General features: G+C 48.2%; 1 protein-coding gene across 12 annotated transcripts in view; it reads left to right on the forward strand.

Annotated features, from left to right (window-relative positions):
- SHROOM3 (shroom family member 3) overlaps nucleotides 1-21,169 on the forward strand; it is a 277,506-nt gene that overhangs the window by 243,794 nt on the left and 12,543 nt on the right. For 10 of the 12 annotated variants that reach the window (XM_053923112.2, XM_053923114.2, XM_053923116.1 and 7 more), the window contains 5 exons: nucleotides 2,198-5,420; nucleotides 9,764-9,837; nucleotides 13,687-14,538; nucleotides 15,857-16,366; nucleotides 19,373-19,523. In XM_053923112.2, coding sequence (XP_053779087.1) covers nucleotides 2,198-5,420; nucleotides 9,764-9,837; nucleotides 13,687-14,538; nucleotides 15,857-16,366; nucleotides 19,373-19,523 — 4,810 coding nt within the window. The remainder of the gene's footprint in view (nucleotides 1-2,197; nucleotides 5,421-9,763; nucleotides 9,838-13,686; nucleotides 14,539-15,856; nucleotides 16,367-19,372; nucleotides 19,524-21,169) is intronic. The other 2 variants (XM_053923113.2, XM_053923115.2) reach the window with 1 other exon arrangement.

Genomic DNA, 21,169 nt, shown 5'->3' on the forward strand with positions numbered 1-21,169 from the left:
ATTCATCTCAAGGGGAAGGCTGTCTCTGTACAGGACTGAAGACCTTCCTGCCAAGTTGTTCTTACCCACCATTAAGAGTGCCCTCTTGGAAACAATGACACAAGGAATCAAAATGACTGCTCCCAGAACGGGTGGGAGAACTTGCTCCTGCAGGGTGATGTCAGGGCACTCCATGGCCCGGCATATGTCACTGGTCAGCTTCCCCAGTCAGCTTGGGGATGGGAGTTTTGAGAGGGCAGAGCCCTCTATGAGCAGCAGGGAAGAGCATGTCATAGCCCTCATTTCCACCTGTGTGTAGGGGCTGAAGTCTCCTTTAGCTACAAGAGGGAACCCATTCTGACCTTGCTCTGCCTAGCTAGAGCCACGTATACCAGTAATTTCACTCTTTCTAGACACCGTCTATATTTTGAGAAATGTTAGCAACCACATTTCTTCCCACCCAGTAGTGAGTGTTTCAGTCAACCCATCCATTTATTCACTTGAATTTTCAAGCGTGTTCCTAAGTTACATCTGAATTAGCTTCTCAGTAAAAGACTGCTGAGATTCTCGGCAGTTGGATTAAATGCCGTCTACCACCTACATGGAATTGGTGAGTGAAATAGCCCTAGTGGGATCTGCTCCTTCCATTTTCTCTCAGTGCATTCGCTCTGAGTCTTCTGTTGGAGGAGGTAAGGGGAGTGTAAGTGGTTCAAACGGGATTATCCTCAACTGAATTATGTCAGGTACATTTTTAATACGGCTTCTTTGTTTAGAGGGGAGTGGGGGTATCATGGTATAATCCGGCATCAACATAAACTATGCCGTGAGTGCCGGGCTGATTTCACTAACCTGGCTGGCTCGGGGGCGGCTCCCCTCCCCTCTCCCTTGACTTTATACCCGTCTCTTTCCAAGCAGGATGCTTCATTCATTTGGCTTTTTCTTATATAGAAAAGTTACATTCTTCAGGTTAGTTGCTAAAACTGTAATCCCCTTTTCCTTGAATTCCAGCACCACTTTTGACTCAGAATATGGTCCTTCTAGTCTCTTGCCATGTACTCTGGAGACAATCCAGCCATAAAGCATCATCACGTATTCAGCCACCAAGACACCGTATTTACTTACATGAGATGTAGAAATATAATAATAGCTCCATGAATTAGTGCCTAAGTGCCTATTCATGGAAAAATGGAAAATCTTAGGCAAGAACTCCTCGTGATTTACCCTTCTTTAGAGAACAGTGAGCCACAAACATTTGAATTATGAAGACTGCTGTTTGAGTTTTGAACCACTTAGTCCTTCCCGTATGCCCTCCCTGCCCCGACAGGCTGAACAAAGTATATTTTGAGTTTATAATTAAAGCTACTTATAAGTAATTTTGTTTTAAGGCAACTTTCTAGGGTGTGCAGGGCCAGGTTGAGCGCCATTCCCCCTCCCCCAGCTGGGCTCTGAGAACCACCTGCAGGAGCTCGGACGGCCTTACCTCCTGCATGTGTGAGAGGCTGTGCTCAGGCTGCGGAGGTACCGTAGGTGAAGGGCTCCCGCAATTAAGCCTTCTCATAAAGCTTCCCTTCCTTCCCTCTCTCATCAGCTTTTTCTGACTCTAATTTCTCTCATTCAGCTTTGTGTTTAGCTTTCTCCCTACAAACAAGTTGTCTCCAGTGCAGCTGATATTCCAGGAAGACTGCCAGGGTGTAAAGCCTTTAGTTCCATAAAAAGGAAAGATATTAACTAAAAATGTCTACACATGCACACAGTCTCCCTCACCCATTCACATGCCTAGACACTAAGCTGTTCCCCACCCCACAAATAGCCCCAAGAGACACAAAATTCAGTGTCAATCACTCTTCCTCCTCCTCCTCTCTTCTTTCCTCCCCCTCCTTCATTTCTTGGCACACACAGTCATTTCCAGCACACAGCAAATCACACCAGTGTGCCGCCTATGCCCGAAGGCCACATGGCTTCCTCTGCACTTTCTGTTCCTCCCCTTGCAAGCCTGGGTGATTAATTGGAGGCACACACAGGTTACAGTGTTGGGCAATCACTCCTAGTGACAGCACACAGGGAGGCAGAGCGAGGTCCAAATATGGCTCTTTTCACCCACCCTTCCAGAAACCGAACGTCTTGTACCAGAGTACATTTATAAGCTGAGCCCTGTGCCTAAGCCTACTAAATGATAACAGCTCAGCAGTGCTGACTGCTTCGCCTTCCTTTCTTCCAGCTCCTCTACAAGTGACCTCTCCAACTATGACCATGCTTATCTGAGGCGGAGCCCTGACCAGTGCAGCTCCCAGGGGAGCATGGAGAGCCTGGAGCCCAGTGGGGGATACCCACCCTGCCACCTTCTTTCCCCCGCCAAGTCCACCAGCAGCATCGACCAGCTCAGCCACCTCCACAACAAGAGAGACTCGGCTTACAGCTCCTTCTCCACCAGCTCTAGCATCCTAGAGTATCCACCCCCTGGCACATCGGGCCGGGAGCGCTCAGGCTCCATGGATACCACTTCTGCTCGAGGTGGCCTCCCAGAAGGCATGAGGCAGGCGGACATTCGCTATGTCAAGACAGTCTATGATCCCCAGAGGGGAGTCTCAGCAGAGTATGAGGTGAACTCTTCAGCCCTGCTTCTCCAAGGGAGGGAGGCCCGGGCCTCAGCCGACGGTCAGGGCTATGATAAAGGGCATAATGTTCCTCGGGGAAAGGGAGTGCCACCCCCATCCTGGAGTCAGCAGTGCCCCGGTTCCTTGGAGACTGCCACTGACAACTTGCCTCCTAAAGTGGGTGCACCTCTGCCCCCGACTCGGAGTGACAGTTATGCCGCCTTTCGGCACAGAGAGCGGCCCAGCTCTTGGTCTAGCCTTGATCAGAAACGGCTCTGCTGGCCTCAGGCTAACTCTTCTGGCTGCCTGAAATCTCCCTTCACGGAGGAACCGCTGCATACTGTGCTAGAGAAGAGTCCAGAGAGCAGCCCCCCGGTGAAGCCCAAGCATAATTACACCCAGAAGGCCCAGCCTGGCCAACCTCTGCTGCCGACGGGCATCTACCCCGTACCTTCCCTGGAGCCACACTTTGCCCAGGTGCCCCAGCCCTCTGCAAGTAGCAACGGCACTCTTTACCCTGCATTGGCCAAGGAGAGTGGTTATGCGGCTCCTCGGGGAGCCTGTGACAAGGTGGCTACCATTGATGAGAATGGAAACCAAAATGGATCTAGCAGACCTGGGTTTGCCTTCTACCAAGCCCTAGAACATGACTCTTTGTCCCCAGTAGAGAGAACACCTGAAATTTCAGCCAAATGTGTCCCCTACAAAGTCCATTTCCCTTCTGTGCCTGAACACGAGGAGGATACCCCCCTGAAGAAGCACATCACACCTCTCCAAGGCAACAGCCCATATCCCGATGAGAGAAAGGGCACCAATAGCAGCAAACCATCTGCTAATTACCATAGCCGCCAATCTCCCCAGGCTTGGGCCTGGCAAGTGGTTGAAGACAAGAGACCTTCCAGGACCTCAGAGCCTTGGGAGGGTGATTTCCAAGATCACAATGCCAGCCTCCGGTGGGGGCTGGAGAGAGAAGGCCTAAGCCAGAGCGCGTCAAGCTACTTTGGCAAGACCAAGACAGCCTTCTCCTCCCTTCAGAACATTCCTGAGAGTCTAAGAAGGCAAAGCAGCCTGCAGCTAGGAGGGAGAGTCCAGGAGGGCTACCCGGATGGCTGCCCCACCTGTGAAGTCAACACCAAGACAGAGAACCCTGGAAGGAAAGCTGTTCCTGATCACAGGAGCCATCTGGACAGGCCGGTTTCCTATCCAAGGCCTGAGGGGAGGGTCAGTGCTCTGGGCTCTTGCCACCTTTCAGACCCAAGGTATGAAGAACTGCCCTCCCTACCCCACCAGCAGACATCCAGTCTGGGCCGGAGGAGGCTCAGCTCCAGCAGCACCTCAGCTCTGCAGGGCGTTCAGTACGGGAAGCCCCACTGCTCGGTGCTGGAGAAGGTTTCCAAGATTGAGCAGAGAGAGCAAGGGCGCCAGAGACCCCCAAGTGTGGGCAGCTCCATTCATGGCTATAACCACAGGCCCAGCAAGGTAGTCTCAACTTCTAGTTCTTCTAGGAATGACTTCGAGGAGACAAAAGCCAATAACCGTTTTTCCGAATCCACCGAACCTCTAGGCAATGGGGAACACCACTTCAAAAACGGGGAGCCAAAGTTGGAAGAGGTTTCCTGGCAGCCTTGTGGCCAACAACTGAAGACGGGCGCCGATGGCAGCCAAGGCTCCCCACTCCGAGGCAGTGAGCCCCTAAGCCGGGACACTCGCCTGCTCCGCAGCCAGAGCACCTTTCAGCTCTTCAGCGAGGCTGAGGAGGATGCCAAGTGGAGGGACGACAGGCCGAGCACCTCTGAATCACCAGTGCTGGACGCCCCCTTCAGCCGCGCCTACCGGAACTACATCAAGGACGCACAGTCCCGCGTGCTGCGGGCCACCTCCTTCCGACGGCGAGACCTCGAGCCTGGGGCTGCTGGGGCCTCCAGGCCCTGGCGCCCACGACCAGCCTCGGCGCACATCGGACTGCGGAGCGCAGAGGCCCCAGCATCCGCCTCCCCGCACACCCCACGGGAGCGGCACAGCGTAACCCCTGCTGAGGGCGACCTGGCCCGGCCTGCGCCCCCTGTTGCCCGAAGGGGACCCCGCCGGCGCCTGACCCCGGAGCAGAAGAAGCGCTCCTACTCAGAGCCTGAGAAGATGAACGAGGTGGGGGTCTCCGAAGAAGCTGAGCCTGCGCCCCTGGGTCCGCAGCGCAAGGGGCTGCGTTTCCCGGAGAGCACGGTGGCTGACCGGCGCCGCATCTTTGAGCGGGACGGCAAGGCCTGCTCCACGCTCAGCCTGTCGGGGCCTGAGCTGAAGCAGTTCCAGCAGAGCGCACTGGCGGACTACATCCAGCGCAAGACCGGCCAGCGGCCCTCCTCTGCCACCGCGGGCTGCCTCCAGGAGCCGGGGCCGCTGTGGGAGCGCGTGCACTGCACCTACCTCCAGCCAGGTCCCGCCACGCCCGAAGGCCCTGGGCTCACCCTGGCCTCCAGCCTCTGCTCGCTGCGGGAGACAAGCCTGCAGCCCCGTAGGGAGGCCCCCCTCCAGCAGCCTTCAGGAGGCAGTGGATCCCCCCCACGTGGGTCCCGAGATCGCAGTAGCTCCTTCGCTGGCAGCCGCCGCCTCGCAGAAAGGCGACGTGGGGACCAAGCCCCGAAGGAGCTGTTTTGTGGAGCTAACAGCGGTGGACCAAAGGGTACCCAGAAGGTGGACAGGACCCCTGGGGAGCCCTCCTCGTGGGGGGCCGCGGCCGGGAGGGCCGGAAAGTCCATGTCTGCTGAGGACCTGCTGGAGCGCTCGGATTTCCTGGCGGTCCCTGTGCACGTGAGGTCACGGTCATCGCCCACCACCCACAAGAAGCTCCAGGTGAGTGCTGGCAGCAGATCCTATGCCTGTCCTTTGGGCCCTGGAAGCTGTATTGCCACTCCCCTACCCCCTCTTCCCCCCTGCAGTTCCTTTTACATGCAAAAGAGTAGTATTTGTTTCCCAGAGAATCTTTCTTTCTCAGTGCTCCTATCTGATAGCCTTTCAGAGATAAAGATATAGATATTAATATAGTTCGTTGTATAGATGTCGTAAATAGATACATATATCCTATATAGATATCTTTATATATGTTTGTATGGTGTATGTGGGTATATGTATGAGTGTGTATATGACATACATATTATATATAATTACTTCATTTTGGGAAGTCACCTCTCAGTGCAGAGTGCACGGTTAGGAAAAGTTAGGGATTATTTTTGTTTGTTTGTTCTTTGCTTTTTTCTCTTTTTTTACTTGAAGGAATAGGGCTATCTTGGGGTTTTAAATGTTTTAGCTTTGCACCCTCAATGTTTCCGTTGGACTTCTGCATTTATAACATAGAATTATTGACTTTGAGAGGACGTTGAGTCCCAGGCCCTCAGCCGAGTAAGCGCTACATTTATGGTCTCATTAATCCTCACCGTAACCCTCTGCAGTGGGGTGTATTGTGCATATCAAGCGCATGTCTCCCTGACTCCCAGCTGAGCTCTTTCTTTGCACTGTCCTCCTGAAAAAGGAGAATCACAGACATCTAAATTCTCACATAAAAGGGTTTTCTAATAAAGGCTCCAAACTACACAAAGACTGTGAAGTGCTTGCCACTGGAAATTCCAGGCAGAGCTAGGATAGGACCTGAGCGCTCTGACTCCCAGAGTCTATTAACTTCCCTAATTCTTAGTCTGACACCCTCAAGTTCCACATTGGACTGCACATCAGTGGCATCCCTCATGGGTCCCTTCCCACCTGAGGAGATGATAGGATTCACATATATGTTAGCACAGGAGAGACTACCCACTCATTACCCCTTCTCAATTCTGAATTTCCTGTTAGTGAAATTCAGCAAGCATTTGTGGAGCACATTAGTATGAAAGGCACTGTATTACAGGGGTAAAGGAAAATAAGTCTCATGCCTTTTGGGGGTTCACAACTGAGCAAGGAATGTGCTCTTAAATATATGCTTTGGGAGCAAAGACAAATAATGTGCTATGGGAGGAAAGCGAGGACTTCTACCTGAGGGGATCTCAGCTTCTCTTAGAGAAGTAGGATTTGACCCAGGCTGCAAAGAATGGGCAGGATGTTGACAAAGGATCGGAGGTTGTGTGTGAGAGGCACTATTTGGAGGAAGCAGCTACAGACAAAGAAAGATTCGGTCATTATTGCCTGAGAAGTCTGTTTGTAGTACTACTTCTGGAATACACATACACACAGCCTTCTGAGAGAAAATACTGTGCCCTCCCAGGTATTTCCTGTTCAGGAATATTCAGAAATACTTTCTCCCCCATATAAACTCGGGCACACACAAAAATCTATAGAGACAATCCTCCACAAGACTGCAGTAGCCGTTTTCCTCCCCCTCAGAATGAGCAGAGCTAATTTCTACTCCTTATCCACTAAAACTCTTGTACGTATTTATATTTTATTGATCTTAGACAGAAAGGAAGCGGGGGGAGGAGAGAGAGAGAGATTTGCTGTTCCACTTATTTATGCATTCATTGGTTGTTTCTTGCATGTTCCCTGATGGGGAATCAAACCTGCAACCTTCACATATCAGGACGACGCTCTAACCGACTGAGTTACTGGGCCAGGACACTAAAATACTTTTAAATCCATACACGTAATGCAATCGCAGCTAGTTTGATGGGCTTCAGTTATTTACTGCATAGCAGACCAAACATGTTCTTCATTTTGCTCCCCAAGTTCTAAAGAAAGCAGAAATATTAAGGCAAAAACTGGATCCTCTTCTGTTTTATGTCCCCCACTGGATGTCATTATTCTCCTAGGGATCAGCTGCACACAAATGTGATTTCGCCTTCCCTCCACAAAATATTTCTCAAACCTGGTAAACTGGGACATAGAACTAAAATGTAGGTGGTGTACATTCCTCCAAATCCAATCACATACTTTATATTATTTGAAAAACTTGTTAGAAAGGCAAGTCAACACAGAACATTATTTAGGTACCCTCATCAATGAAGAGAGTACCATATTTAGATAGTATTTAATTTGGGGAATATGACACCAGAGGAGAAAAAAGATTCAAAATACATAAAATACTTTTATCTGTGCTGCGCTGCTCCTATGAATTCTGAGAATAGGTTCCCATCCCTGGACTGTAACTGGCACCCAGGCTGTGTTCCGGCGCTGTCTCCTCCTGTTCCCCTGCTGGGCAGCCTTGCCTGCCCTGGGACCCGAGCCGTTTTCTTCACACAACCACCATCTACCTTATTTGTAGACCTAGTAAAAGCAAAACACAACTAGTCTCACCACAAAATTACTGTGGTTATGTCAAAATATCATGTTCTTTTCTTTGAAAAAAATCCAGGAACTTTACCTGTAGCCTAAAGCTTTGGTGCAGGCGTTAAATAAGGAATTTTCTTATCTCAGCTTTAGAGGACTCCTTGAAATTGAGCCGGTAGAGACCATCTGCCCGAGTTAAACCCAAAATTGGTGTCTATTTCTGGTGCTGGCTCAGTCCAGGACATCCCGAGCAAATGCTACTGGCTCCTACCAGCCAGATGCCGACAGAGCAGGATTTTACAAGCTTTGGACAATGATTCAGCTCCTTTGCAAAAGTTCTGAAGTGAGGATAGTTTTTGCCTCCAAAACAAAGTCAGCATGGAAATCAGCTCCTCTGTTTATGAACATTGATTGCGGGGCCTGAGACAGTGAGGAAGGCTGTTACCACTTGTAACCTGAGGCCTACTCATATACTGAGCAGGCCTGGGCCTCTCCTCAGCCAGCTGTGGTCCCCTCTGAAACATGCAGCCTCCCGTTACCTGTCCTTTAACTTCTGTTCATTTCCAAGGTGTAATTGCAGAACAAATGGATATTAATGGTGGAGCTGAAGGGCACAACATTTTCTTCCCTACTTCCTATTTTTTTTAGAGACTTTTTAAAGTAGCTGGTTCCTGCAGAAAAATATTCAAACATTTCTGCCTTTGAGGTGTAAATTTGCACCTCTTCATTACATGGGCTACAAAAATAAACCTGTGAAGAAATAAGGCTCCTGGTGGGGAATTTTTCCCCCAGATGCTGAGTCAGAGGCTCCTCTGGTTCTCACTGTGTTTCCAGAGACCTGTGTTTCTGATATGGAACACACCACACCCACCCTGCGACGGGGAGAACACAGCTAACACAACTCTAGACACGTAATTTGAGAATTGTAAGGAATTGAGCAGAGTGCCTGGCACACGGTAAATTCCTAGTAAGGGGTAGCTGCAACTCCTACTAATATTCAGGTGTTTGTTTCTTCTTTGCCTACTATGTTGGGTCTTTTCTTGCTTATTAATACCTGTACCACTGTTTGGGGGGGGGGGGAGAAAAGAAAAAGAGGGTAGAAAGCAATGAGCTCTTTGGAAGGATGAAGTGGTTAAGTAATCGCTGAAATTAAGTTTAGAGATAATGTATGTATTTAATTTGTTTTCTACCTGTCTCCTAGTATCATAAATAATAGAGAATTAAATGGTTTATCATCAGTAGCAACATTGTCTCCATCAGAGACTTATTCATTATTCACATGGGCCAAATCTTATGACTTACACTCTCAAAAACTGACCTAGGACCCTTTCAGGAAACCAAAATTACCCTTATTAAAAACAAAAAGGAACAAGTCATGACTACCCAGAAAAGGCCCAGAAATATTGATGTTACATGTGATTGAAATGTTTTCCCCACAGAGAACATATTTCAACCTGCTTACACACCAGATTCATATCTTCTGGAATTACAACTGACAACATTTGAGATTTTTGCTAAATTCCATACATTATCCTATCATCTCCTGTATGTCCCTATTGCTCTTTCAAACGGTTGGCCATTTGAATTAATTTTCATCATTATATTTCAGGATAGCATTTGTTTTCAACCCTGGAGATAGTTATCAGATTTCTCTTGCTTAGGAAATTCCCTTGTTGGGAGAGGCACCTGGTGAGACACACTGAGGTTGAACTCCCAGCTCTGCCACCAAGATGCTGGGGAAGTTAACCTCTTCGGGCCTGCTGTCTCCCCCATGTGGTGGGATTAATCCTACTTTGGGGGCTCTGAGGATGAAACGGGGTAATGCGGAAGAGTGCCACTACGGTGCCTAGCGATAAACAGTAGGCTTCCAACAACTGTTCTTGTTCCTGCCTCCACTCCCGTGGTCAGTTTGTTGGTAAAAATGCTGTGCCTTTCTTGTGCTTTAGGGTATCCTTTTGGGAGAAAACAATGGCTTTGATCTTGTGAAGCATCCGTGTCACTTGGCTGGCCCTGGATCCAGGTATGTACATGTATGTCTGATGACCTCTGCCTTAAGGACGCTGCTGGAGTTCAATGTTTCTATGCCTCTGTACAAGAAATCGAAATGTGACACGATGTTTCACTAGGCTGTGGGGAACATTTTTATTTAGAGGTGACTTTCTTTAGGAATGACACTTTTTCAAACAGGTTTTGAATGGGTGCTGTCGAGGCAGTGTTTGACTTCTCGTAAGTGTAGCCTCAGAATAGTTCGTGGGCATGCTCTTCTAGAGCGCATCGCTCTCACACATGGGGCCTCCCTTGTGTAGCTGATCTCTTCCAGTTCTGTGCGCAGAGGTTCGGGTCTGGTGAATAAAGTGCTCTGAGCAGAGTGAACATTTCAGGAACAGCTTCACATGGTGAGGCAAACCCACAGGAAGCACCTGAAGTAAAAAAAATAAAGCTCCAAAGTCATAATTTCTAGGCTCTTAGGGATAGAACATAATAGGGAAGTCATTTTAAAAATTAGCATCAAAATCATTTCTCCTAGATAGAAAAATATAATGGACAGTGTTTTAGAATTTGCATTTTTGAACTATTCACTTGGAGCTGAATAAGTAGAAAGTTCCAAGGAGAGTGTTCTCTGAAGCACTTGCCGGCGCGTGGTCATCGCGCAGCATCACGGGGCTGCCTGCTGCAACCTACTTACTAATGAAAGTACATTCAAACCCTCCCTCTACCTTCCACGTTTTAAAGCCAGTTCCCTTATTTTCCTTATATTTCATTCAATCATTGTTTCCCTCTTCTTCTTTATTCACCTTCTTAATGATACAACCTAATACTGTCACTTAGAAGCAGCCCACATGGTCAGAAAGTGAGTGTTAAGTTACCTCCCTCACTGCCAGGAGAGCAGCCTTCCACGGTATGTGCTCCTGCGTCTGTAGCTGGGCCTAACGTGAAGAAAGGATTCAAGGTGAGGCTGAGGACTTCGGTTAGTTTGGGTGAATTAATTAAAAGCTAGAGACCAGGGGAAAACCATAAGTGAACTAGGGTACTGCCAAAAGAGAACTGGTCTGAAGTCCAAGGGGAAACTAAACTCAACCACAAAAAATCAAATAGCTTGATTACAGAAAGGACTCGAATAGACCTTCTCCAAAGATGATAGGCAGATGGCCAACGAGCATATGAAAAGATGCTCCAGGTCGCTAATCTTCAGAGAAATACAAATCAGAACCACAATGAGATACCACCTCACACCCATTAGGATCATTAAGATAACTGTTATCATAAATAAATAAATACATACATACATACATACATACAAGTATTGGTGAGGATGTAGACAAACTGGAAAATTTCTGCTCTGTTGGAATTGTAAAATGCTACAACTGCTATGGAAAACAGTATGAAGATTCCTCAAACAATTAAAAATAGAACTACCACATAACCCAGCAGAACCACTTCTGACTCTGTATCCAAAAGAACTGAAAGCAGTGTTTTGAGGAGATATCTTCACACCCATGTTTACAGCAGCATTATTCCCCATAGCAAAGAAGTGGAAGCAACCAGCGCATATGTGCATCAGCGAAAGAATAGCTAAACGCAATGTGGTGTGTACATCAGCGGTATTATTCAGCCTTAAAAACAGGGGAAATGCTGACACAGGCTACAACATGCGCGAACGTGGGAGATATTGTGCTAAAATAAATAAGCCAGCCACGGAAAGACACGTTCTACGATTCCACTTATATGCGGTATCCACGGTAGGCAGATTCACAGAAACCGAAAGTAGAGCAGTGGTCGACAGGACTGAGGGAGAGGGAGAGAGGAGGCGTTGTTGCTTTATAGGTACAGAGTTTCAGATTTGCAAGACGAAAACGTTCTGGGGCTCTGTTTCACGGTGATGTAAACATACTTAACACGATTGAACCGAACACTTTAAAATGGTTGAAGTGGTGACTTTTATGTTTGTGGTGTTTACCACATAAAAAGAATGCTATGAAGGAAAAAATGAGACCCATGGCTCTCAAACACCATTCTCGAACTTTTGGACTCCCGGATACATATCAACAGATGCTTGCCTCTCACACTCTATTATAAACGAGACTCCAAGACAACCTTTTTTATCTTATTCTTTGTTCTTGAAAAAAAAATACAAAAGAATCTCCAAGGAGAAGCATTCTCAACCGAGCTAAGCAAGCATTTAACTCAAATATCACCTTCAAACGTAGGTGTGAAATTTAAGTCTGGTTCCTGTAAACCAAGAAGATTAAACAAGCTAAAAACATGTCAAGGATTATTGGGCTGGGTTTTAAAGGACAAGTGCTATACTCTCTTATTGTATGCTTTAGTGATGTCTTCCCTAATGAGCCTCAAGATTGGGAGTAAGCAGAGGAAGGTAGAAGGTACCTGAATTAGTCATTAGAGCATCAGATTCCAGTTTATTCTGTGTCCTATTAAAGGGTGCTAAGTTTAAAAATAGTTTATATCGTACCGTTTAAAGAGCAGTTGGGCAGAAGAGACCTTGTTCAACAGACAGTTACTAAGAGGGTACTCTGGGTCAGGGGTGCCCACTGTTAAGCCATGGGAGTGCAGAGCGCCCCTAGTGAACCTCCTGCCTCTGGGCTTCTTGTGTACCCGTCTGGGGCCCTACAAGAAGTACAGAGTAGCCAATCCTAGATATTGAGAGAGTCCTGGTACAAACAAAAAGTAAAAAACAAACAGAACTACCTCTAGATGAAGAGGATCTGTGATGGAAGAGGAGAGGTTGCATCTGAGAGAGAGACGTGGGGCCCTTATTCAACTGTCTGCATTTATAATAAAGAAAAATAACGGTACAAGAAGGGCTAATTTGGTCTCTGCTGCCTTTCCCTTCAGTATGCCGCATTGTCCCTGCCGGCAGGCACTTTGACAACTTCGTGCAGGCCTGTGCTGGGCCTCTGACTTGGGACTGAGCCACGCTCCCCGTAGACTTGGATCTGCAAAATGAAAAGTGCCATCTGCTCTCCAGATTCACGTGCATGCTAGTCAGGAACTTGAATGATTGAATGATGGTGGTTTGCTGGAGATATCTTTTCTCCTCATATCAAGTCTTGCATGGCTGGCTGGCTGGCTGGCTTGCAGGCAGGCAATGCTGCAGACTCCTATTTTCTTTGTTTTGTTCTTTTTTTCCCTTTAGAACACAATAGCAACAGTACTGGAAGTTGTTGGGGCTTTCCTTGGAGCCTAGATAGGGGACATTTGTTTAAATTACCCTATTGGTTCATTATTGTCGATCGCTTTCTCCAGAGGTGACTGCTTATTAGCTACTTAAGTGAGACTCTCCCCTCCTTTTTACATTCCATTGTAAGAAATGATAACACTAGGAGGCTAAGAGAAAGTTGTAAATGAGACCTTCAAATCAGCAGCCAGCACAGATGCTCTCCGAGCAGACCCCGACCCCCCACCACCACCGCAGGCGTGGGGGTTGTCCTGGGAGAGAATGAGGCAGCATTCATTCTCTTTCCCCAGAGTCAGGGCTGGTTCCAAAGTTGTCCTAAAGGAAGCTGAAGAAATGTACCTACTTGTTTCTTTCCTTTTATACTCTGAAGCCTGTCCTCCAAAGCTACCTTGTGTAGGTGGTGGGGGTGGGAGGAAGGGGCAGTGAGAGAAGGCTAATAAAAGCAAATGCCATGTGACATCTTCCTGTAGGAGGTTATGCCTGTCTGGTATTTTACTTAAACTCGGTCCTTTGTAGGAGCAGCTGGTGGGGGAGGGAGAGAGTGTGCAGCTTCTCTGGGGGTCCTTCTCCCTATCAAATGCTTTCCCCATCTGTGTAATGAACCTTGGGCTCAGTGACTCCGTTTGCCCCTTTCATCGGAGCTGTAATGCTTGTGCTTGCTTCCTGCTCCAGGTCCCTCGGTTGTTCAGAAAGAGGTGGAGAAGAGAAGCTATTGCTCGAACACCACCCCAGCCCCCATCGGGGTGGTTCAGGTGGCAAAGGAGTTGGTGCCTCGGTTCCCAGTGACTATCCTGGACTGCTGGACCATCCCAGGCAGGCCGGCAGAGTGTCCTGCCCCAGGCCACTGCCCACCGGACTGCAAGGGCATCCCACAGACGCCAGGGCTATACCACTGACCCCAGTCAGCTCAGCTCTGCCTTCCCCTGCCCCCTCTAGCTCCTGTACACAGGCTGCCGGCGATCAGCCCTACACCCCAGCAGCGACTCACAGAAGCAATGGCCACAGCCTGGCCCAGCCTCCCAGTCCCAGAGGCCAGGAGCCCCACGGCCCAGAGCATGGGGTTGAAGACGGGATGAGGAAGTGGCCTCCCCCACCCCGGGTGAAGTGGGCCCGCGCCGTCAGAGAGAACAGCCTCCCTGAGGAATCGCTCTCCCTCGAGGTCGCAAACCTGAAGCACTACAAAAAACCACAGAATCTTCTAAGTTCAAGCAGCACTTCCGACCCAGACACGCCTCTTGGGGTCCCAAGCACTCCAGGGAGGATCTCCCTCCGAATATCTGAGTCAGCCCTGCAGGCCTCCCCACCGCCTCGGGAGGACTATGACGACGAAGTGTTTGTGAAGGACTTGCACCCCCATGCCACTTCCAGCCCCACATTTGAAGCTCTTCCCCCACCCCCACCACCACCCCCTCCACCGAGCCAGGAAACCCTGGTGAATAGCTCAGACGACTTTCCTCCACCTCCTCCCCAGGCTCTGTGTGAGGCACAGCTGGACAGCGAGGATTACAAGGAGCTCCACACCAGGTGAGTGGGCAGGCTGGGTAGGAGGAAAGGCTTTCCCTCGCTAATAGGAGATTTTCGTGCTCCGGGCTTCCCAGGCCCTGCTCCTGTTGGCCGCAGGAGAGCCCTGGTGTGGACATGGTTTAGACAAGCTCAGTTGGTGGAACTGGCAGATTGTTTCATTGTCTCCCTTGGGGGGTGGTTACACTACTAGTCACTGGGCAGCAGGGAGGGAGAGTGGTGAAAGTGACAGCCAACACCCAAGAGGCCGAGGTCACTTCCATGGACCTGGTTAGTTCAAAGGGCCCAAATAAACAGCATCCCTCTCTGCTGCTGGAGTTCTGAATCAGTTAAGGAATGAGAGAAAAGAGGAAGGCATACAGAAGACAAAAATATCACTTATATTACTGACAGCTGCTACTGGAGAATATGGCTTCCATCTGAATGTTCACTGGGCCTCCTGATACTGAGCCTCCAAATTAAATAGGCTTACCTGCCTATTCACAGGCCATGCTAGACATCCATACATACATATATGTGTATTTTATATACATATGGAGAGAAAAAGAGAACGTGAGAGTATGCCTAGAGGCGGCCTTACTCATAGAAGAGCTGGACTATCGATGTGCTATGGTTGGCTTCTCTTCCCAAAGGCACTCCCTGTCCATAGCAAGGAATAAAGAGAAGGGTTAAAGGCCAGGAGTGTTTAGGGAAAACCTGTTCTTGGAAGCCAGAAGAATGGGGAGGAAGCATTTCCCAACACATACTCCCTCGGACAAGTGATCTTTCACAACACCAAATAAAAAGAAAACCAACCACATTGCCTGCTATCACCTTTGTGGTAACTTCCTCTAAATATCCGAGTGATTTACCTTCTGTTCACCAAAACTGAATTCCTTCTTGATTCATACCCCTGAAAAAGTCACACAACCTCCCCGTGACCCAGTAGTGGGCCCAGCTGAAGGCCCTTTAGGATGCTACAGTTTATTTTTAGAGAAAAGGGAAGGGAAGGAGAAAGAGGGAAGGAAACATCAATTGGTTGCCTCTTGAACTCCCCCAACTGGGGACCTGGCCTGCAGCCCAGGCGTGTGCCCCCACCAGAAATCAAACTGGTGACCTTGCCATCTGCGGGACGATGCCCAACCCACTGAGCCACACCAGTCAGGGCAGGATGCTGCAGTTTGGGAGGAGTAACAACCTCAGAAGTGTGACTGCCTCACCCCACTCCCGATGTGGGAAGCTACAGCCCTGGTGGTGAAAACTTTTCCCTGAGTCTTCACCCTCTCATCCTCAGCCTTCTATTGACTCTTTTCTTACCACTCTCTCTCTCTTTAATACCCAGTAGCTCCAGCAAATCTGCCAATGTGACAGTTGCCAAGGAAAGATGCATGCCTGGTGCAGCCCATTTGGTTGGTGGTCAAATACTAGCTTCCAGGTGCCAAACTTCTATCCAGGGTCCAGAGGCCAACGAGACCAGCCCGCCACCCACCACGGGGGCTCTGCCCCTCCGTGTCGGGGCCCTTGCCTGGCAGCCAAGCCCGGGAAAAACACCTCCCAACCTGACCCAAGGCCCCATCCATGACCCAATCAATGGGGCTCAAGATTTAGAAAAGAATGTCACTTCTGGTCCTCAGAAGACCTCAGAAGACATCAGGACACAGGCTCTGGCCAAGGAAATTGTCCATCGGGACAAATCTCTGGCAGACATTTTGGATCCAGACTCCAGAATGAAGACAACTATGGACCTGATGGAAGGCTTGTTTCCTCGAGATGTGGGCTTGCTGCAGGAGAGCGGCGTGAAGAGGAAGGCCTTGCAGAGGCCGGTCAGCCGCCCGGGACACGAAGCCCAGAGGTAAGTCCCTTATAATTGTCCCCAAACAGACTTAGAGATGAACTCCATCTGCAGGGTGATAACTTTGGGACTACTTACCCGAACCTTTCTGCTTCCAAAGATCGTGAGCCATGCCCGGGCCAGGTGGCTCAGTTGGTTGGAGCGTTGTCCCATGCACCAAAATGCTGCAGTTTCAACCCCCAGGTGGGGTGCATGTATAGAAAGCAACTGATCTATGTTTCTCTCTCAGTCCCCACCCTGCCTTCCTCTCTAAAATTAATAAACATATCCTCAGGTGAGGATTTTTTTTTCTTAAAACCTTTTTTAAAAAGTCCAAGAGTGACAGTCCTTGTCAGCTGTAGTGGAATGGCTCTAAGGATTAGGATGTGGGACCAAGTGACCTCGACTTACCAGGCACTTGCCCAGCAACAAAAACAACATAGTAGTAGTAATAATTGTCATTAATATCTGTTGTTCATGTTCTTTGTGTTAAACACTGTATTAATTTCTTTATATAAACATTATCTTGTTTAATCTTCACAAGAACCTTCTGAGGTAGCTACCAACTTTATCTCCACTTTACAAGTGACGAAACAGCACAGAGAAATTAAGACTGTGCCCACCCAAAGTCCTAGAACACGCGAGTGAAGGCATCTCTATCCGAACTCGGCACTGTGCCCATGCCTGCTCTCTTAGGGATACACAGTGCCCCTATCTCAGCAAACATGCGACCTCCCGTTCCCCAACAGTTGACAGTTACCTTTACAGAGACCCCGCAGGGGTCGGTGCTGAGACAGGAAGGAGCAGGCAGGAGTGGTGCGCACAACAGAGGCCCCCTTTGAGAAGGATGAGAGCCCTGAGACATAGATTTACTACACTGACCTATGCCTTTAAGAGTTAGGGTGAAGGTTTGCTCGTATCTGAGAATCAGGAGAGGGCGGAATGGGGGCACACTCATGGATTTGCGCAGCCCGTGAGCCTCTGCCCCCGGCGTTCCCTGAGCCCACACGGCTACTGTCCCGAAACGTGTCCCAGCGCCCAGCCACAGGGGGCGAAAGGACCGTGAGTGGTCTACTTTTCATTCTTTTGATTTCTCCTGGTTACTGCAATATTTTATCACAATTTTGATTTCCTTAAAGTACTTCTATGGGAAAGATTTAGGGTGGTTTTATTTTCTTTTTAATTTCCACTGAAAACCAAATTAATAGATTAGAACTCCACAGTGAGTGGCTTCCAGACTAAATAAAAACAGAGCATTCCATCTAAATTTGGACTTGCATTTTAGAAACTTCCAAATGATCCTAACTAAATTACTAACCAGAGTACCATGTTTTGCCCTGGCCAGTATGACCCAGTTGGTTGGAGCATCACCCCATAACTAAAGGGTTGTGGGTTCAATTCCTGGTCAGAGCACATACCTAGGTTGTGGGTTCAATATCCGGTCCAGGTGCATATGGGAGGCAACCAGTCGGTGCTTCTCTGTTGCATCAATATTTCTCTCTTTCCCTTCCTCTCTCTCTAAAAGCAATAAAAATTCCCTTGGGTGAGAATGATGATAACAACAACAACAAAAAGAATATGTTCTGATTGGGGAGGTGGGGGGAAGCAAAGAGCTACATAGTGCTTAGAAGCTCTTCGATAAGGCATCGGTGCCAGAGGCTTTCCTAATACAAAGCCTGAACAGTCCCCTTGTCCATCCCGTTTCACATTTGTCAGAAACTAATTGAGATGAAGTTGACTTATCCAGGGTTGTGTGTTATCAAACATTTACTGAGCACCTACAGTATGCAAGGCAAACCACTGGGCTCCAGGAGGGGCCCAAAGACGAATTTCTGTGGGTGTGCCTATTAGTTCATCATGAATGGTTGTGGTAGGTCAAAGTGAGGGGCTTCTGTTCCTTTCATTCTGTTCTCTGACCACTCGCTGCAGAGAGACCAAGGTAATTTATAAGTACATCCTCAGCAGGTCCTCACTTATCATTGAGAACATACATTCTCAATTTAGAAGTGAAATGGTCTTGTAGCTTTTGCAAGAGGAATTTCCAAAGGATGGCATGCGCCATCTTCTGGTGAAAATGAGCATTTTTCTGTTGTGTGTGAGATTGCAAGTATGTATTGTAAGGTTTAGTCATCAAATAAATGTATGAGAAGCCCATTTGTAGTGTAATGAATATATCTGGGGGAAACATATCAAAAAACCTTTTTCTTATTTTTCAATTAACTGGATTCAATTATATGGCTCAGAGGAAGTCCCATCAAGTAGGGGACTCGTAAAAAAAAAAAAAGACTTCTTTGTGGTATTTTTTATTCCACAGTAAAATAATAGTTTCGATGTTACATAATGTCACAGGATTGACTAGTTGAAAAACCTCCCCAAGAAAATCTAACCTACTTCTCTAGAGTCATTTATTTTGTGGGTAGTCTGAAAGGCCTCTTGATTATAGTAAAACAGAGAACACTAGACGGATAGCAGGTCTCTCAACTCCTAGCTTGTTCTCCCACCTTAAAAACCCTGCTGTGCAGTCAACGAGTAGATCTCACTTCTCCCATTCATTAACCAGCAAGTCCAGATTTCCCAGGCATATACAGGATAGCAGGCTTATGTGAGAAGAAAAACTGATAAATGTCCAAGTAACAATTATAGTGTGCATCAGAAAGATCATGCGTCATCCTGGAAGAGGTGGAAATAACCTAAAATCTGAGATTTGTGCAACAGCTTTAAAATATGTTCCCACTGATTGAGACCTGGCTCCCCATTGTCTTTCTGTGAAATAGGGAGCCAGTATCATTCTTACATTTTCCACATTTATCATCCTGCCTTTGGTGGTTTTCATCCCAAGTTTGCCTGGATTCAGGAGCCCTACATATGGTTACCACTCATTAGTCAGTGTTTATTAGTTAGTTCATCCTCATTTCTGGGAAGTAATTGAATAGGAGTTTTTACACACTTCTGAATGAAGGGTCATGGCAAAATGAAGCTTCTGGTATGTGCTGTGCGTGGCTATACTTTTTGTTCTTTGTGACCCAGGAATGAAGATAAGGAAGCAGTGGGCATGTTGGTCCACTGCTCTGCCTACTACAGTGTGTCTGCTCCCAAGGCTGAACTGCTGAACAAAATCAAGGACATGCCAGAGGAGGTGAATGAGGAAGAGGAGCAGGTGGATGTCAACGAAAAGAAGGTAAAGAATTGGGGCCTGCATTCCGCTCTCCTCAGAAAGATAGTCGAGGGCCTGGCAGGAGGGTCACTGGCCCCTTATGGCAGGAGGGCGGGGGCCTGCTGCACCGCCCACCTCGCCCAAACCGTCAGTGGACTCTGGACCCATGTGGCACTTTGAACAATTTCCTCACAGCTCACCTGTCTTTTTCATTTGTATCAGTGACAAAAGTGAAGGTTAGTGGGAATAACTTGTTTCCTAAAAGTCTCATAGCTGGGACTAGAACCCAGGTCCCCTGCCTCCTAGTCCAACGCAGGGACCCCCACACTGTCCTCAGAGTTGACCAGCTGATGGCCTGTGTAATTCTTATCTCATGTTTCATGTTCAAAAAGAAAACTAGAAAATCTAGGAACCAAGGAAAGAGGCCAATGGTCACAAGACGCTACAGAAAAGGTAATGTTAATCTTTAAATTCCCCAGCTCCCTTTGCAGCTCCCCAATGAGTAGTTTCAAAGCACAGTATTGGAATTTAGTTCTTCGCATTCGATACTCTTACAGGAATTTTAATTGCTAAGCGTTTTTAAAATGATCACGCTGCTGCTGTCTTCCCATGTGCCACGAAGCTCTAAGCTCGCCTGTGCCCGCAGGGGAGAAAGTTCTCGCCACTCCACTTGCCCTACACCCCCTGAGGGGCTGCCTGCCTTTGTGCTCACAGCCCTGCTGCCTCAGGCCTGCGCTATGAAAAAGGATTCTTTGTTAAGGCTGGCCTCTTGCTGAGTCTGGAATGTAGGTAGTTCTCAGTGGTACCAATTCTAAGAGAAACTTTCTTATGTGATGCTATTTCGTTTATCCTAGAATGTGTCTGGAGCCCTTTTGTTTATGTGTTGGAATGAGACCACAGCTTATAGACCCTGGGAGCAGGAAATTATGGGGCAGGAAGTCTGAGGAATTTAGAAGCATTTCCGTCAGTGATGTTCTCCCTCCTACTGCTCCGCTGGCTCACAGCACCATGGCTGACGTGCTGATGGGGCCTCTGTAGTAACACACGCTCCCCCGACCGAGGGCTTTCCCACTGAAACCCCTGCTCCATACACACCTCCAGGCACATCCCTACTTAGTTCTGCTCAGCGCCCTGCTTAATGGGTCCTCTGGAGGGGGGAAACCCACCTTGCTCTGGTCTATCTGTATTTACACAAAAGAGGGAGCTATAGGGACCCCGGTACAGGTACCAAGCTGCCATGACATCTGGAACTGAACATTTTACAGGGTGTTTGTTGTTATTTTTTATGTACACATATCCTGCTTTACAGTAGCAGTGTGGCAAATTACTTGCTGCTTTGTCCTCCCCACCTGAATTTGATTTTTTCGCCTCTTTTTCATCACCCTCTCTGTCTGAGGATTATGTGGCACAAAGTATCTGTAGACAAAATATGAAGGAAGAGAGGATTAATCCTTATGGGAAATAACATTAGGTACCATTTACTGAGCCCTCTTGTGTTCTGGTGTGGGCCATTTTTTCACATAGCGTTGTCTTCCTCACAGACTGCTCTGACACCTGCGCTGTCACGCTCTGTACTGCGGTCACCAGCATGAGTCAGGACAAGAGGAGATGGGGGCGTGCGGGACAAAGGGAGCAGGGTGGGAAAAGACCCAGAGGTGTGGAAAACATTG

Source organism: Desmodus rotundus, chromosome 4 (genome assembly GCF_022682495.2).
Source record: "Desmodus rotundus isolate HL8 chromosome 4, HLdesRot8A.1, whole genome shotgun sequence".
Classification (NCBI taxonomy): Eukaryota; Metazoa; Chordata; class Mammalia; order Chiroptera; family Phyllostomidae; genus Desmodus; species Desmodus rotundus.